The following is a 20,119-nucleotide window of genomic DNA, read 5'->3' on the forward strand; positions in this document are numbered from 1 at the left end:
CTCTGTCATCACAGAAGTATTTTCAGCCCAGTGTACTAGAGGAGATGTGCAGTTCCCTTCTCAGCATACAACCCCTACTCCCTTCAGGGATAATTCAGGATCAGGATCAAGGGTCTAACTTGTGAAATGTTTCTTTCCATTGAGATGTGCACACAGAGGAGTTACACGTTGGAAACTGAGTCAGGAGGCATATAAGAAATAACTACATAAAGATCTAGCAGAAACTAATCATCTTTCTTGCCCACATGGGATTAAACAAACAAAAAAGGCATGTGGGATTTAAAGTAATGTATAAACTTGAATTTAAAGTTGTTTCTGTTTCTTCAGAAAGTCCTACAAACTTCATCAAACATCAACCGCGTTAACAGTGCTAATAAAATGCTCATCATGTTGTCTTAAAAACCTGTATGACTTTACACAGTCCTGAAAAGGAAATACCCTCAATTATACTTTCCTCACTTTATGTGAACTTTTAAGCACTGATCTAAATGGTATTTACAGAGATGAAAAAAGACTTTTTCTTTTTGAGTTCATATTTTAATTTTTTTCTTCAAATCCATTAAAAGAAAAGACATAGGCTGCAATTTTCAGAGAGTAAAAATAAATTAAACTTACTTGTAAGAGAACTGACTAATTTCACTAAGGACTCCAGAATCTATCTACAGTATTTCTACATCCATTTTACAGCTACTCACATTGCTATGAAATTCTTGTAGAGCTTGAAAACCTAAAGTGTTGACCATCTCATTTTCATAGAAGTAATTTAACACACACATCTTCACACTTGCTTTGGGACTGCATAACCAAATAAAAACATACTATAATTTAATCAGGAAGAAGCACGCATACAAACACACACAAAATGCATTATTTAGATGTGGCTATTCAAAAGAATAAGAAGTCTTCCTGCTCTCTGTTTTGGGGAAGGGAGGGTGGGGGGAAATCAACAGCAATGCCAGAAAATTATGACTACTGGCTGGCAGAGTCCACACAGCTGGGTGCTGACCTCCTGTACCTTTGGTCAGCGTGTACGATTAAGGAGATGTACACATACAATAAGCTTTCTTTCCTTTCTCAAATCAAGAAGCTGTTCAAACACCTCCTGAGCCCAGGCAATTTTTCAGCAGTGTTTGTCCTAAGGTTTCTCAGAGCAGTGCCTACAGGTTTTGTACAACTTCACCGGTAATCAGCAGGCACAATCTATTTTTCCTCATCTTAAGCACAGGAGGAAAAAAAGAGCAGAACAATTTGACTCTGCTTCTTTGTAGGAGTTGCCACATTTGATGTTTCATCTAATACAATATATTATTGTGTGCAATAGCCTGTAGCATATGATTCAGTGGAAATTGTGTACTCACTCCAAAATGGACAATTACCCGACAGCTCCCTCCTAAGACTCTCCAAAATGCCCTGGAATATGAGAGTTTATGTATCCTTTAACATGGCTTCTATGATGAATGCATTGTAATTTGGAATATATTTTGATTTTGGAATTGCCACCTTCAGCTTTTAACTTGAGGAAGAAGGTGGTCTGATGTCGAACGCTCGAGTTGGGATTAGAAGAAACAACTCCCTAAGACCTTATCTACCCATTGAAAGAGGACCATTTCAGACAAGACTCCCCGTCCCTACTGCCCAGTCTTAAGGAAGATGTCACCAATAGGAATCTTCTTCCGGGCAGGAGAGAAAGATTTTAACATGATGGAGCTTTGGTGACTGGTCCCATCACCACTGTAGGAGCCCACAGTGAATTTACTGTGATGCTGTGAGACCACTTTGCAAAGCGTTAGAGAGATGTATTGCTGCAGCCACCTACTGTTGGAAGTTCTGCCAGTGTATTACAGTAGAGATACTGAGATATTAGATGTCGTAGAAATCCTCACAGTAAGTAGAGACCTTAAAATATTTGTTGGTACTGATCTCTGTTGGGTTCTTTAGGATTAGGCTAGTCGCAAATGCAGCTGTTGTGGTGGTGGTGTTTGTTGTTTATTTTTACTTTTGTCTTTTAATAAGGCTGTTTACTTTTCCCTTAATATTCACTGAGTTATGCTTACCATATGGCTTATAGCAAGGCCATGGCACTATTGGTGTATTTCTCTTCTCATAATACTGCATTCGTGTTAGCTAGCTTTTAAAGTTTCTTATGTTTTAATGAAGTTATTAAAGTGAATGCTCTGACTGAATAATTCATGAGCATTCACTCTGTCTTCATAGAGCTGGTCTCAAAATAATTTTTAATTTTTCAATTCTTTTCTAAGACATCCAACCAAGCCTTTTGAATTTGAATGCAATATTTAAAATAAATGTCTAATTGTAGAAAACTAGCTTTATTTCTGCTATAGTACCGTTTGGTCCCCAGAGGCAGTTCTGATTTATAGTATTTGCTTGGCAGATACAAAGAAGTGCTGCGTATTTTCTATTCGTAACTCATAAATATTGAGATTAGCTTTCACACATAATGGACTGGATTATGGGCCACTTTCTCTTCACGGCTGTATCTGCAGCTTTCTGCAGAAGGAAGAGCACATGGATCCAGTCACAATCTACTTCTCCTTGCAGTTCTTCCTAAGCATTAATTTGGCATTAATAGGTACAGTTTAGGGTCTGCTATTGTATTTGCTACTTGGCAACAGTTCCAAGGCAATACCTGAGCCCGTGCCAGCTAGGGCATCTCCTCCCCGTTGAAACTTGGGGTCTGACCGGGGGGAATGGTGAGAGGCAGCAGTGCTGAGGAGGTCAGGGGAGGGTACATTGCTTGCTACTAGGATACACTCCCGGTAATTAGATTGACTGAAAGCTAAGCATACTAAAATAATACAGAGAGAACAAAACCACATTAGCTTTCAAAGATTTTTAGAAGGAGTAAACCATACTGAAATTAATCCTGAAAAGATGATAAGCTATGTTAAGGCTTACACTACTAAGAGATGACTTTTTCATATAAAACAGTATTTTGCCAGTAATACGTAGAGCCACTGAAGTTCTTCAAAAAGGCATTTAGGCCGAAGGGCCTGGGTAGCTAAACACCCGTAACATCAGTCTGTCCAGGTGCCAGCCCCAGGCTCTTCTGAGGGTTCAGAGGGAAAATGCTTTTCAATGTATTCAGGTAATTTATTTCAATGATTGGCTTGGTCAAAGCAGGAAAAGCTGCTGGAAGTTGAAATGAAAGCTTTTATTTCAAGCCAGGAGCAAAAATGAATACAAATGGAGGGTATGACTAAATACATGGAAATCCATAGAACTGCCTGCAAAAATGTGTATTAATAGTGGGAATATTCCTATGTAATAAAAAGAAGCACCATATTTATTGCACAGTCCACATTTAGCTGCTAGTCAGATGTGCTGAGGGTTAAACAACCATTTTTTCTTTAGAAAATAAGTAAAAAATACAAATACAAAACAAGATTAAAATGAATTCAGATAGAAGTTTTGTTTTAATTTAAATCAGTATCTGAAATCATGAGCACTTTTATTTAAATGAATATCTTACAGGGGAGCTGCAGATAATTCTTGCCCTCTCTCTGCAACTGAAGGCATTGTAAACCTGAATAAAGTATCATAATTCATAGATGACCCTTGTGAACCAAACGGCATTGCTAGGCTGCATTGTGCCCTTATCGAGGAATTAGTCAGACTGTATCTCTATGGCCTGTTTGGAGAGATTAAACTGCAAACTGGTTTTGAAATCTTCCAGTTTTGCAAATCATCTAAATGAAATTAAAATTTAAAAAAACCCAACACAGTGACTTGGGAGTCTAAGTTCCCTTGATTTGCCGTAAGACCTAAGCTTCTAAGTCTCGCAGACGTTTTGGGTGAGGGATACCTATAAAGCCATGTAACCTGAGTTTAGCAAATTCAGACAAATAAAAATAATCTCTTTATAGCTGACGTTCCTACATATCACCTGCCAGATGTCAGATTTATTAAAAATGCATCTGAATATAATTTAAATAATTAAAATGCCATTTAAAAACATGCATAATTGTTTGCCAGAGGCCCTTGCTCACCAGAAGTAATAATTTCCACTTGTTGTGGTGACTTGATGAGCTCAGGCTGAATAGTTCCAGTGTTTGAGCCAAGGTTTGCTTTAGTCACAGCCTGATGTTGCCATTCAGTTTAAAACCTGGGAGTTTATTGCTCAGATGGGTGATCCGGTTTTGTTACAAGGAGTCTAATGAATTTGATGATTAGTCTGTTGTCTTTTATTGTCTGCTTCCAAAGTAATTTGTGCTTGGCTTTTGACTGCTAATACAATTTATGGAAAAGTTCAAAACACTGGAGATAAAGGCCTTTTTTTTTTTTCAACTGTAGTAACTATTAAATGGGATATATACGCTGACTAGCAGGATTAAGGTTTCACCAGTAGAATTTCACCCTGTAGAAATGCTAGGAAAGGTAGTACTTCCATCTACTGTGATCGGTCTCTTGCTTTTGATAGGTACTTTCTTAACTGGGCTCTATATCTGCAAAACATAAAATATACATGTTGAAAATCAAGCGTGTTTTAAAGTGCGACTGACCACAATTATGGATGCATTCCAATTTTTAATAAATTACTAAATACAAGTGCAGAAGACTACTGAGCCACAGAAACTGGTTCTTTGTACTGGGACTAAAGATAACACATGCTAAAGCTTTCCATACCGTTGAGGTGCAAAGGTACAGCAGATATTTACTAGCAGCAGTAATACTCAAGATGTGGAGAGAAGCAGCCAGAAGCAAACCGCAAGGTCGCCCGCCGCTGTGCTGCGAATGCTTGGCAGCGCTGTGTCAGACCTCCTGCAGGAGCCAGGGCCCGGCTCCTCCTTTCTGCAAGGCAGATAAACTCCACAGAGAGGCATAAAGGCTGGATGCAAGAGAAAGCAGAGCCCTTTCCAAATGTCTGTCTTCTGCTTTTCCAGCATCTTCTCCAAAATAGGAGAGAATAACAAAAAGACATATTCTAAACTCAAAACCCAGATACTTTTTTGCCTATTTTTGACAAACTTCTAAGATTTTTTTCCCCATCTGTGTCAACTACATAATTCTCACCTCTTGCTAATGGCTTTCCCTTGGTGACAGTAAGTGCAGTTGAGTATATAGGTAACATTCGGTTTGAGATCACATTTGATTGTTAACATTTTCCCACCTCCACTGCAACGCAAAACTTGCGGTTTTGCAAAACGAAAAGCCATTTTAGTATCTAGAGAAAATAACAAAACTAGTGGGGAAAGCATTTGCTAATCGAGATAAAATCCTGTCACCTTCATTACCACTTAGCAGTACTGTACTTTGAGAGTAGTTATTATTTAGTGTGAATAATGACAACAGAATCTCAGCTTGATTTCAAAAGTTATTTCTGCATAATTTATTCAAAAGATAAATTCCCTAATGAAAGATACTGGATCCACTTTAAACCAACATTATTTCATCTATAATTACTGCCTCAGGAATACCGTACTAACTGCCATTTATCACTGTCAGTGACTTTTGAATTCTTGCTACAACCATGGAATCCCATTGGGTTTGTTTGTCTCCAAGAGAACATGATGTTTCTAGTTTGGCATGGCCCTAAAAAAGGAGAACAAAACCTGTCATGCCCTAGAAATATATTTAAATGTCCTCTATGTGCTTCAGCATATAGAGGAGAGTAAGCCCATTCATTTCCTCATAGTTATTTCCAACACAATGCATTATATTTTCCATCCGAAATTTGTAGAAGGTCTTCAGTTCATTAGTGCTTCCCCTGCCCCTTTGTTTCTTTTCTTATGAGCTGAGTACCCATTATCCATCACATTTCTCGCAAAGCTTGGAAAAGAATATAGATGCTCTGGCTCTTAGAGCTACATTTCAGTCAAAAAACCCCACACTTCCCCATTATGAGAATCTAATCTTTCATTAGGAAACAATTAGGAAGTAAATGTGCTTAAGAACATTAATTTGCAATTGGTTCAGTACGAGCATTAGGGAAACTATTAGCAGTGTGTCCTAATCCAGTGTCCATTTTAGACAAGAAAAAGCTAGACTTGATTGAGGTAATGACCACAACAATATTTTGACATCTTTTACTTTATTATGTCTGTTGCTGTGCAGTGGAAGACTTTAGAAGCAAGTAAAATAAAAAAAAAGGTAACTGGTTACTGGTAAGAGACTTTGTTTTCCCTCACTTTGTGAAGGTCCTCCTGTTATTGTTCATCAGAAGTGGTAAGCCCTTCAGGCTTGCTTTTAGCAGGTTCCCATTTCTCTGTGTATTTTGGATATAACTCTTACCCTGTGCTAAGACTGTAAGAAAATAAAAGCAAAACGCTTTTTTCTTGTCACTTCCTAATGCAAAACTGGTGATTACATCATCTGTATGTTAGTGACAGCTGTAAAAGTTTTCAGTTCTAGAGCTGCACTGGCAATATCCTCATTCTCAATGGTCGGTAGAAACTGTCTCTTTTAAACAGAAGGTATATAAAATAAAATTCTCCTGGAAAGACCTCTCCTTATAAAGCATCTTGTTATTTAATTTAGTCTCAGCTAATTGGCAATTTAGACAGTAATTTGTGTCCAAATTCCAGACACAGCAGAGAACAGAAGCCTACATGGAGCTCCACCAGGTCCCTGGGACACAGCCCTACCACAGAGACACAGCCCTGATGTCACGTGGCTGACTGCACCCTCCCTTAGAGATGGTGTACATCATCTCACTCACGGCGTGTATAGCCTTACTACGAGGAAAGACTACGAGGACTCTTTGTAGGTACTGAGCATGTTGGAGATACCAACCTGACTGACTACCACAAGTGCAAGACTGTCATTTTGATTGCTGGTGCATATGCAAATGCAGAGCACTCCCAACTCTGCGCATGGGAGCAATCACACCTGAGCCCTTCAAATGTAGAAACAATTATCCTAGCACCTCAACCAGCAGTCAGCATGCTGACCTGTGGTGAGTTCCTCTATTATGTATTATCAGTAACATTGCAGGGAAATGCTCACGTTTTGTGAGATTAAACAGACAATAGGAATCGTAGTCAAATTTTTTTCTCTTGCCTCAATAGTCTGTATTTATCTCCAGGCAACAGGAGAGAAGGAAAGTACAGAGAGCTTACACTGTCGTCTGACTGTTTAACTCTTCAGACCTTGTCTTGGAGTGGAATGCAATGTATAATGAAATTTCTTTTTTTAAGCTAGAATGAGTTGTGATATACTCACTCATGCTCTAACTTTCAGAAAACACAAACGGCATTTTTCAGACAGCGAACAAGAGCCCTTACCTTCTCAACCAAGAGATCTCCAGTAGAAAATGAGTTGATTTTCTGCCTTTACGAGCCTGCAAAATCTACAAGCAGATTTTCATGCACGTACCTGATAGTCCACCGACATCCATCTTCTTCAGGTTCTTTGCCTCCAGAATGACGACAGTCAGTTTGCCAGCAGTAGGCACATAACGGAGGGAGAAGCAGATATCACCCAATTTTTCTTGCTGTGAAAGCAAACAAGACATGGTGTTATATTTTAATCATTTATTGTACCTTTTAAAAATACAATTGTGAAAGCGCCACAGAAAATTAACAGGATTACATCTTAAACTCCTGTTGTTAAACGAAACATTCAAATGAACAATATGAGATATCTGCCAAAAGTTGCCCAGCTTAAATCCTTGATAACCTCAAGTCTGTTGCAGCAACTGGAGTTCACAGCAACTATCCTGTATGGAGCCAAACGACAAGATATGTGCTGGCTGCAAAGTAAGTTATACTGCTCAGCATTTCACCCCTGACAATCAGGGTCCCACAAATACTGTTTGCCCTTTAAACCAAGTCATGACTGGGGTTTTTCTTCAGGTTGTGGAAATCAATTAACACACATGCACACACAACCACTAGACTGCTTTCTGCGAAACAGTAACATGGATCTTTCTCATCACATTTTGTCACAAAAGCAAAAAGTATAAAAACCACAAAGCACAAAACATTCAGTATAAAAAAAGACTTGTCTTCTATCTGACAGGCAAAAAACCCAAGGCAGATACAGGATGGGAAAGCACACGGTGCATCCCTCCTCACATCAGGAATGGTCGGAAGGATTTGGTTTTGCCTTCAGCCTTGCAGCCTATCATCTGGGATCCTGCCAAATGCAACCTTTTGCAATTCATTGCTTAGTACCTTCCTAACAGTCCTGGCAAAGAGGGAAAGGCTGGATTATGTTCAGAATTACAGGAACTTCGTTTTAAAAGGAGGAGTAATAGATTTGAACTTGCAGATATGAGAGAGAGAGGGAAAAAAAAGAGGAGAGTACTGCTTAGAAATGATCACTAGGATGATCTGAGCTGCTTTCCTCCTTCCTTTCAGGCACAACGGTATCTCTAGGTTAACAAGGTTGCTTTTGAGACAAGAAGAATCAGGTTAAATGAACGGTCCAATAAAGCATTTCAGACAGCAATGCTTCTCTTTCAAAAACAGTAGCTCTTATGGCACATGTCTGTTTCCACAATTTATTCTGGCAGTAGAGCATAAAGTACATTTCTATCAAGATATATCTCTTTGGTTCCATTATTTTGTTAGAATAAATCGGAAGGCTGGTTGCTGAAAATTTTTGGGGGTGTATCCAAGCTCTTTGTTAAGACAGTAGGTAATTTTTTGCAGGAATGATGCACTTTTTCCCCGTACCACAAATGCAAAAAGAACATGGCAATTTACCAGGTTCAAAGAGCCAAGGGGAAAGAGGCAAAGTCAGAACCTTACCTAAAAAGCTGGGGGAACACTACTGAGAGCAACTGGCTCACATATTCATGGATGTAGTGGCTGTTTCCTAGAGAAAAGACAGCCCATGTCCTAAGGACTTTACCATCCATGTAAAAGGAACCAAAATTCCTTTCCAACTGGGAGTCAAGCTTCCAAGTCATTTAAGAGAAACTGAACTTTATCCTCTGAGCCAAATTTTCAGCATCAGTGGCAGTTCTTCTCTCAACAGCTCTTACACGCAATCACTTTTTATCCGGGTTTGGATAAGCATCTGCAGTATATCCATCTGAAGGACGCATGCCAGATACTCAGCTATACTTCACAGTTTACATCTTCCTCCCTTATCAAAAGGTGCGTGGGCTTGTCTCAGAAGACTTTCCTGGGGACGCAAGATTCTTGGTTGTTCCCAACAAAAGACTGGAGTGGCGTATATAAGAACGGCATCATGTAGTTATTGTTCCTTTTAATTTAAAAAAACTTAGAAACTGCAATAATAATGCAACACCTATAAAGGGATAGACTCTGAATTGATTATTACAAGTTGGGAATGAGACCTAGGGATTGTAATAGATAGTTCCCTGCAAAACATCAGCTCAGCAATCACCAGTGGTGAAAACATACAGAACAAATACAGTTATGTATAATTAGGAAATGCTCAGAGAGAACACAACAAAATAGCTTATGATGTTAAATGTGTGTATCGTATAAAAACACTGTAAGAATGCACATGTGCCAGTATCTTGAAAACTGGTGCAGTTATGGTGCCCTCCCCACGTCAGAAAGAATATGATAGAATTGGGAAAGATTCCAAGAAAAGCAGCAGGAATGATCAAAGATATGACACAGCTTCTGCAGAAGGAACAGCTAAGTAGATTAGGACTCTTCAGGCTGGAAATGGGCTGGTTGGGGAGCAGTATCCTAGAGACCTCTATCTGACCCAGGAGGGCTATAATGATGTTATGACCTTGCTCAAAAGAAGGGATCCTAATACCAGAAAATTTACATTTTTAACTCATATCTAGAATAACCTAAGATATCCTTCACAGCATGGCCTGTACTTCTATGGAGGGACTTACTATTCCTCCCTGTCTGCATATACTGTTATAAATCCCAGCAGAGATTCAGATCATGGAAATAAGGATTTCAGCCGTACAATCTGCATAGCTCATGCTCGGCTCTAACTGCGCCTGCAATGGCACAGTGACAGCAAAGCACGCTCCTGTTCCCCTGACATTCAGTTTTGGAAGTCCATATTGGCTAGGCTAACGGTGGAGTTGATCTATCACCTGCGGCTTGTTCAGAATGGAAGAAATCAATTGCTTATTGATTTGTGTTATCATGATCACAGCTCACCCAGCCGCCCAGTCTTCTCCGCGGTCACTGTTCTATTACATGGTAGACTTGGTTTAAATTAGTCTGGCTGATTCATGGGGCTCTGAATAAGACTGAAACAGTATATTTGAAAGCTCGTTTTAGTCCCCCCTCTTGGAGACCTTTGTACTCATGTATCACCCGACATTCAAGGGCTCTGCCCTCACCTCTAGATTCACTAGGCGGAGCTTTGGTTGTCGCAGCACGGGAACTTGTATTCCCTTGTATTCCTCAGAAATGTACCTCATTAGCAGACTATCTAAACATCTATTTTGGAAGGTACTTTTAAATCAAGACCATGCTTCTAATTGTTCCTTTGATTGGGGTTTGGTTGTTTTGTTGATTTTTTTTTGGTACTTATGTTGAGACTAGAGTGTGTTTAGTAAGCATAAAATGGTGTTAGGATTGCTGTTTCTGATCTGAGTGCTTCAGCAGAGGCTGGAGGAGGTACTTTACAAACACAGTTATTGCCACGGAGACCATCACCTCTCACCAGCCTTTCTCCATTTGTAATCATGTTATGCTTCTGTTGAAATATCGCAATTGTCTACACAGAAGAGTAATTTTATGAGAGCATTTAATGCATTTTTAGCCTCTTTTAATGTAATTTTAGCTGCAGGAAGCACGGAGAAGCCAGCATCATGTAAACAGCCAGTTTTCCATAGATCACCAGCAAGCCACGGGAAATAGCAGGAGATGATGGGCTTATTCCAGTGAATAACTTGAAGAAAAAGCATAGGTACCTCTTAAAATGCCTACAGGATCACATTTAGTACTTTTTTGTTGTTATTAAAACCTGTACTAACTGCATTTCTTCAATATTTCTTGTACTTTTAACATTTTCTCTTTGCATGACTGCCACAAGTTTTCTATTCCTAACCTGTTTGGTTTTTGGGTTTTTTTTTTTTTAATTTTAAAAATATTTGTCAGGCAAAATACTGCAAGTGGCAGCACTGCAATGAAGCAACAAAAAGCAATCACTAGAGGTGTGGTTTGCAGGAGATAATTACAAACCCCTGCAGGGCTATGAGGTACAGATGAGTGCTTCTGGTATGGTGATTATCTCATGGAGGTGCCTTATTGTTATTATGAATTTCTTTCAGCCCTATGTATAAATAATTTATGTTAGTAAATTACTTTGATCTCTGATGGAAACTGTAAGTTAGTGTTAGAAACTTCCAACTGGGAGGTTCATAGACATTAACCTATTCATGTATAATGCCTAAACACCAATCAAAAGACTCTCTCCATCTAAGCAACTTCATAACTTCATTACATTTAAAGAGGAGGCAATGGAGCAGAACATAAATGACACAGACAGCGCTGCTAACACTTCTTCAGCTTAGAAAAGGCTATTTGAAGTCCTGTTGAGAACCTGGACTCTTTAGAGACGACTCTAAGTGGCTCCTGCCTGTCTCATGTTTCTTCTCGTATTTGTCAGTAGTCATTTTTGCCTTGACAGTACACTCTCCTAATAAGCTACAGAGAAAAATGCTATTTATGCAGATTACTCTCATCCGCACCACTGAATCTCTAACAGCGATATCTATCTTCTTAATATAAACATTTTTGTGGAAGATATTATGAGAAAGTTGATGCTTGCAGCTCTCTTGGTAAAACAATACCAAAATAATGAGCCACAGCACCATATGCTTTTCCCTAACTGGATCTAAGACTCCAAAATAGTCAGTAGAGGAAGGATATAAATGCAGTGAGGTGGGTTTCCAAGTTCAGTACCTGGTTTTGATTGTTGATATTTGCATAAGCCTGAGAGAAACACAATAGGACATGGTTTATGGGCGAAGACCCAAAATAGAGTCTTCCACCGATCAGTATTTACAATGGAAGCTCATAATGTTCACTGTATAGTTTTCACACAAACCAAAATGTTTTAAAACTCTGCAGAGAAAACAGGGACAGCATAAAGGTGGGTTATAAGCTAAATTAGTCTTTCAAATTCAGGAAACCCAGGTAAACTGTAATGACAGAATTTCTAATCCTAATTCCCACATCCATGGGCTTCAGACAGTTTTGAGGCCATTGTATTGTGTCTACACACAGAGATCTCAAATCCAACAAATTCCTCCTCTTGGCACATAAACCATGAATACACTAAGCCACAAAGGTGTCGCAATAATACTAGTAACAGAATCACATGGATGCAGAAATGGATGACATGAACTGGCCATAACTTCAATTAAACCACCACAGCAAGTGGGCAGAATTAGCAACCCATACGCATAGCTGGGATCGACAACTGGGAAAATATTGCTCCTCCACACCGCTCAGGACAAATAGGGATCATATTGGGAAAAGGAAATACTGGTTTGTTGGGCTGCCCCTTTTTCTTTAAACCTGAAATTGTATTGCCGCAGCAGCTGTCCTTAACATTACCAGCTTCAAAGGCATTGAATTCTTTATAAAAACATGGTTAAAGAAAAGGAGAAAATTTCAAACCTGTGATAGGTACAACCAGGAAAGAAAGACAATCTTTTTCTCTTACGCTTGCAAATCAGGGACTAGATGACCCCACAACATGCAGACAATTCTGCCACAATTTGACAAAGGAGTGGGAAGTGAGCAAGAAGCTCTTAACACTCAGTTTGCATAAATAGGCTAGAAATAGATGGTGCAGCAGGGAAAGATAAAGGAGAACTGGAAAGAGAAAGAAAAGCTGGAGCTAATGTGTCAGCCCGTTATTATAGCACTTTTGGAGACTATCACGTGAATAGGTATGCATACCAAGTACCACTGTACCCCAAAGTCTATGAACGACTTTTGGGATAAAGTACTGAGAGCGAATAGGAGAGGTAGAGTACTCCCAACCCTTTTCAATCAAAAGGCTGATGACAGAAGTAGCTATTTCAGACTTGCAAAATGTTAACTATAAACCCAGTCAATATAAACTTGAGGACTTTAACAACTAAACCATTAATCTGCCAAGCAGAATAATTCCTTTGCTGTCTAAAAGAATTCCATGCCCATGAACAGAGCAGCCATGATGTTATACAGCTAGCAGTAAATAGGTGCTAAATGCCTCCGGAGAGAAGGAAGAACCTTCTTCATGACTGTACCTACTGCACTTTTGAAGAAAATATTTTAAAACAATAAAATATGAACAGACAATGCCCCACTGCATGTTTCCTTATTCAAGGATCAGTCTTTATTCTCAGGAATAACACACTTGTCTTACAAAATGGAAGTACAGAGTGTCTGTGATCAAAAGTCTCTCCTGTTTGCTTTTACTAACGTTATTTCAGAAGTGTCTTCATAGGTTATACCCTCTTCAAATGTGCAAACTTGGCCATAAAAGGAAGCTCCTGTTAATGTAAAGTGTTCAGGTACAAGCCACATAACAAGTAAATTAAGAAGCAAAGCAAAGTGAAATAGGTTACAGCAGGAGATCTCAGAAGAAACAGAGGGTTCTTGAGGCAATGATCCAGAGGGCTCGTTGTGGATGCTGCAAAAAAAGGGATTAGCAGTGACAACAGGCTAAAGAGATGGAAAGACTAATGCTAGGTGAACAGAGAACAGAAATAGAAGCAAAGGTCCATGAGGTAAGTTTTAAAAGGAAGAAGTTTTAGGGCAGACAGGGAACAATCTTTCAAATGAAGTTAATTTATTAAAGGTATCAGGAGGTGGCATCTGTAGGGATACAGTCATGGTATAAAGTAGGAGTGAGAAAGAGCCAAAAGAAACGGTTTAATTCCATATTCTTTTTGACTGATTTCCCTACTACAGTCCTACTCTCTGACTCCTTTGTGATACAACTTCTGTATGCCAGCACTACATTTTACCTTTGCTTAAAAGGAACAGACCTGGCAGGATCTTTCTGTGGAGATAAAAATCTACTTTTTTTTTTTTCTTTTTTTTTTCCCCCCCTCTGAATAGCACTACTTGACATAGAAGTTCTTCACAAATCTCGTCTTCTTATTGCAATATATATATAGAAAGGTAGTAGACTGCATTTCTTTTAACTGCCCTAATTATGTAATATTCTCCAACACAATGGTAAATCAGACTTGAAAGCAAGTTGGGCAATAATTTGAACCAGCCAATGTTATTAAAAAATTAACAAGTCAGATTTTGTCAGCTTCCTCCTTTTAGTCGTCTTCATTACATTTTTAACTGTTTAGAGAAAGCACTTCTAATACTGCTTTCTAAAAAGCAGAGGAAATGGAAAGAGAAAACACTGTTATTATTAGTAGAAAATGACACTTCACGGTCATCAGTTTAAAAGCATTACAATCAGCTGCCTCTTGCAAAATGAGAAATGCTGTGGCTGAAGGCACTTGAAATCAAAGATTAGCAGAAACGCACCCTCATTTCCAAACAAGAGACCATGCTACCAAACATACTGAGTTCTTAATTAAACAAGAAGAAAATGAATTTCTTAAATAAATGAGAAAGGGAGGAGTGAATATAAAAGAAACATATATACACCCGAACATCATAGCCTGGTTTTTTGTAACTCTTTGCCTACCCACAAATGCCTGCAGCTGGCTGCTCTGCTTTAATGATTGCATCTTGCTTTATTTTGCCACTTGGCTTCTCCTCAGCTCCTGCCTGATCATATTTCTAAATGTCACTCACGTTTATGCAGGCCAGTGCACAAAACAAAATTAATTTAACTGAATGGCACATTAATATTATTACTTTTGACAGCATGGAAAACTTATTAACTATAGCATGTCACAAGGCTAGTCTTCTAGTGAGTAGTCTAAGTACAACATTGAAAGGAAATGTAATACATTTGAAAGATTTTTTTTGGGGGGGGGTTATCAGACACTGTGAGAAGTCAAATCACAAAGCTTTTCCATAATTATTAGAATATTATATGTGCATTGCAGTCACTCTACAGAAAGCCCTTGTCCTCCTGTGATAGGGTACATGAAGCCACAGTACAGTACCCTTGCTTGATTTGAAAACATCTCTTGTAGTAAGTATGGGCACCTTAATGCTTAGTTAATGTAACTCTACTACCAAGAGTGTCTTAGTTTCCAAAAGCGATTGATTCCAAAGCTTTAGATTATGGATTCAAATTACAGCATACATGCAAAAAAGGATCAGTAGACAGCAGAGAACTGTAGTTAAGAATCATATCAATTACTGATTTCTTACTTGTAAGATGTACCACTGGATGTGGTAGTGTATTAAAAACCTGGCATGAACAGAGTCCTTGCTATGATGACCATACATTATCAATTAATAAAAGACAGAACAAACAGATTAAACAAACCAGTAGGTGGGAAGGATTGGCATGATGGAATGAGTAATCCTCTGGTTGCTGGTAAATCCTGCTGAAATTCAGCAGCCCCAGAGAAAGACTATCAGGTGAATTCAGTGTCTCCATTACTGAAGCCATAGAGTATATTTCCATATGTTCTGCAGGAATCACAAAGAGCAATTCAGTGGAATTTGTGGATTACCTTCGTAGCCAGCTATCTTCTTCCCTTTCCTCTGTAACAAACTTCCAAGACAAAAAGACCTTGCACCTCATACCAGTCCCAGCTACATTATAAATAAATGGTTCCTTTTGCAGTGACACTGACACAGGCTGGTTCACTCAACTCCCGCGAATATATGTCCTCCTTTCTCTCATCTCCTGCTTGCTGCAACACCAGTTCAGCTGTCGTGTTCCTCCATAATATCCCCCAGCACTACCTCCAGCTCCCTTCCATGACCCCAGACACGAACCCCACAAAATACAGCAGCCTTCTCCAAAAATCTCCTAAATTGGCAATTAGGCAAGAGGCAGTACGTGATGTGGTTGTTTTAAAACTAGAAACTTGCTGGGTAGCTAGTGGTGGGCCAAAGAGAACATGTGAAGACCCGGCACGTGCTCAAGGGCTTCTCTGAACAGGGCAAGAATCTGAGTATCTAATCTCTTTCAGTCACTGGTTTCCATTAAATTTACAGGAACATTCTTACCATGCTCCCCAGCTTCCAGGGCAGCATGCAACACAGTTCTGGGCCAAAACCAGCTTGTGCCTTTATTTTCACAAGAAGACAACTCAGCCATACAGGCAGGTCAGGATCCTCACTGCACTGCAGCCACAGTGGTGACCTGGAAGGGGCTGCAAACCTGGGGACTGCACAGCAAGCTGAAAAGGAACTGGATTTGCTAATGGGAAAACTACAGAGAGCTGATGTAAGTTAACAGCTGATAGGTAAAGCCTTACTAAGTTCTCCACCTGTAATTTATCAAGATGAAGAAAACTTTCACCCAAGTCAATACCATTTTTTATTTCCATCCACTGCTTCTGTGCTGCAAGCACAGGCAGGATTTGAAATCCCTTTCTGTATCATTGCTCTTCATTTGAAAAGTTTTCTTACATTGTCCTCTTTACTAAGTTTTGTACTGGAGATTTTTCCAGAGCATCAAAACTTCCCAAAAATATGAGATGGGGTAAAGGATATGCAGCTGGAAGAGAAGCAAGCTGAAAACCCTCAGAAAAGCTCAGAGGCTTTAGTGCTTCCTAGTTTCATGGAAGTCAGAAATATATAAAATACTCTCTCAGATAATTTCAATATTTTTGTCTTTGGTTCCAGTTGAAATGAAGAAACTAATACATGCCGCCTCCTACAACCTCTTGCATTATAAGTTTTAAGTTCAGCTTGTTAAATATTTGTGCTCAGTTCAAGAATGAGTTCCTTCTAACTAGTACTATGTATTCAAATCTATTGACTTACCCTTACCAGGCTCATATCCACTTCTTAAACTAAGCATTCAAAAATATATTTTTATGACACTACTGAAATATATTCAAGTTTTTGGATAAATACATACTGCAAGAACCTCTTTTCTTACTCCACTTCCCCTGGCTATTTCACTTTGAAAAACTGTCTTAACACATTCTTTAGGAAGACAAAACAGCTCATCAAAGGTCATCATAGCAATCAGTACCACACACTGAATTTCATTAATCTCTTCAGTAAAAAAAAAGAGGTCACTGCAGTCATCTATAAAAATCTAGGAAAGAAGACTGTACTTATCATGAGATCTCTGGCTCGATGATGTTCATTTTTAATAAATCTTAGACCACAAGGGAAATTCCAGAAGGCTGGAACAGTGCTCATGTTATGCCCATCTTACTCAAAAAAGGCCAAATGGGATGAAGGCGGTATCTATCAGCTATTTGCCTTTTATCAAACCCAGATGAAACGAAGGAAGAACTCATAAAAGTTTGCATTAATAATGGTTTAAAGGATATGGAATATAATGAATGTGAAGTCACCTGGTTTTAGGGAAAATAGGTCTTTTCAACTAAAACCAGATTCATTCTTTGGTAAGATTGTAAATTTGGTTGATGAAGCAAACATGCAAAAATTTTTTTTGTGCTGTTCAAGGTCTACCGCTGTTTTTATAGATGTGGAAGACAATTCTGCTGACAAAGTAAGCAGGTGATACAAGAATTAACATAATGGTAAATAGTAATGCAACAGGTTGGTCAGAGAGGAAGTGCTAAATCACTTAGCTGTAACCAGTCACACAGAGTACATTTTCATACAGCCAAAAGCAAAAATTCTACATCCTAAGACAAAGAACTCAAGACTATTTCTAAGTATCTACTGAATCAGGAAATATATGTTACAAGGCAGTGCCTCCTGCTGAGGATTTAGGGTCATAAGCTACAGACCGTGAACTGCTAGTGTAACGCTGTGCAAAACACTCAATAGTAGAAGTGAGCAGAAGTAGCTGGTGACTTTGCCCGTATGGCAAAAATATAAAGTATACTGCACACAGTCCTTGTGTACATATATATTTTTTTTAAGATGCTGAAAACTACAGAAAAGGTAAAAAGTCACAACTCTTACTGGAAAAATGGAGAAAAAGCGTGATCATGAAAAACAAAAAAGATGAATTTCTGCAGCTTTCTGAAAAGAGGATTGGAAGTGACTTGATTACAGTGCCTAAGTACTGTAGAGAAGAGGAAGCATCATGTATTAAATGGCTTGAATCTACTGAAGAAGGGCATAACAAGAATCAATGACTTGGAGTAGAATCCAGTAACATCCAAATAACAAATAAAGTACGCATTTTTAACAGAGAGATAGAGTAACTGCTGAAGCTATAATGGATGTGTTATTTTCTCCATCTACTGATGTGTTAAGAGCAGTGACTTGCAACCTCTTTGGGTTTGAAGACCCTGTAAGAGTTTTCCAGCAGAGGTGCAAAGCTGCCTATAACGAACGCTGGTCTACTGTCAGCAGCCTTCACTTTGTAACCTTTGTCAGTAAGATTTCACACAGAATTTTCCAGTGGAATTTCCACAGAATTCTGATTAGATGATATTAAAATGTGTCACAGGAGACTTGGTTTTGGTGAACTTCTATTAAAAACATGCAGGATAATGCTGAAAGTCAGGATGCCATGAGGAAATCTGAGCTTTTGGAGTTTGCAGTTTATGGCCATGCAGCCAGGAAAAAATGCCATGGGCTGAGACTCAGAGGGTTTCTAGCTCCTTGCTCCAAAACCAGCAAGGTCTAACTTTCAAGTTTGTAAGGGGGTTTCCTTGTGCCACCTTCCTCCCAATTTGGCACAGAGGGAACACTACTATCTCAAAGTCAGGACCATGAGGAAATCTGAGCTTTTGGAGTTTGCAGTTTATGGCCATGCAGCCAGGAAAAAATGCCATGGGCTGAGACTCAGAGGGTTTCTAGCTCCTTGCTCCAAAACCAGCAAGGTCTAACTTTCAAGTTTGTAAGGGGGTTTCCTTGTGCCACCTTCCTCCCAATTTGGCACAGAGGGAACACTACTATCTCCTGGATGCTGCCTGTTTCCTAGATTGAGTTAGATTATAGGAGGTTCTTTAAAATGTTCCTTGAAGGTGTAGGAGTCCTCCAGATTTGGGGCAGACAACCTCACCTCCTTTAGAAAAATACCCATTTTGATAAGAAATATTAGTATTTCTAAACAAAACAAAGGTTTTTGAAATGGGAGATTTTTTTGCAGAAAGAAAATTTTAATGTTAGCTAGTCTAGGCTCAATGCAAATAAAATAGATCAGATTTAAAGACCTGTCATCCTCAGAGGATTGTAAGAGCTCATATAGTGGTGCCTTCTGGCAACAAACCCCAGGCTAGAAGTCTAAGGAGCATGTCCCAACGTTTATACACAAGATATTCACAGCTTCATATGTAGTAATTGTGTTTGAGGCTGATTAACAGCTAGTTTTCATGATAGGGAACATATAAACAGGGAATTTTCAGAGCCTTAAATTCTTACATAGTGTGACCGGTGTTTATGCTCGCAGGAACTTATGCCAACCCTAGAATTCCACAGCTGAAATCCAAGCAGGAAGCCAATATGCTCAAGTCATTCTGCAACATATAATTGTTGCAGCAAACCTAGTAGAGCTTAACTAAAATCTGTTCTCAGTTACAATTATCACATATCAGAAAATGTTAATTTTTGTATTTTATAATTTTAAACGTAAAAGTTGTAACTTCCAATACACTAAATGTGCATATTTTTCCTTTAGGCTGATGGATAAAACTGAAAGCATACAGTTCTCCATTAAGAAATCAACTAATATTTTAGTATCACAGACAGACATTCTGAAGAAATAATCATGTCTTTAAGAGATTTTAAATGATTTAATGATTTAAAGGATATGTAGAAAAGTATGATTCTGTATCTAGAGAAACATCATCATTTGCTATATCAAATTTCAATGAGACAAATTGGTCCTCACTGTAAAAAAAAGAGGATGGGGAAGCACGCACATATTTGGATGGCACATGAAGTTACAGGTGGGTTTTTTTGGAGGGCTTTGACATATTGTCATATACAAGTTAATGTTTAAGAGTGATAGAAAAAGAAAATGCAGGGATGAAAATCTACTATTACATGAAAGAAATCATGGGTTACAGAGATGTAGAATAGAATAGAATATTTCAGTTGGAAGGGACCTACAACGATCATCTAGTCCAACTGCCTGACCAATTCGGGGCTGACCAAAAGTTAAAGCATGTTATTAAGAGCATTGTCCAAATGCCTCTTAAACACTGACAGGCTTGGGGCATCGACCACCT

At 38.8% G+C, this 20,119-nt stretch overlaps 1 protein-coding gene across 2 annotated transcripts in view; it reads right to left on the minus strand.

Moving 5' to 3' along the window:
• The window catches only part of SYT1 (synaptotagmin 1), a 144,236-nt gene that overhangs the window by 56,735 nt on the left and 67,382 nt on the right, over positions 1-20,119 (minus strand). For both annotated transcript variants that reach the window (XM_009284928.1, XM_009284929.1), the window contains exon 6: positions 7,333-7,450. In XM_009284928.1, coding sequence (XP_009283203.1) covers positions 7,333-7,450 — 118 coding nt within the window. The remainder of the gene's footprint in view (positions 1-7,332; positions 7,451-20,119) is intronic.

Source organism: Aptenodytes forsteri, unplaced genomic scaffold (assembly GCF_000699145.1).
Source record: "Aptenodytes forsteri isolate BGI_AS27 unplaced genomic scaffold, ASM69914v1 Scaffold71, whole genome shotgun sequence".
Taxonomy (NCBI): domain Eukaryota; kingdom Metazoa; phylum Chordata; class Aves; order Sphenisciformes; family Spheniscidae; genus Aptenodytes; species Aptenodytes forsteri.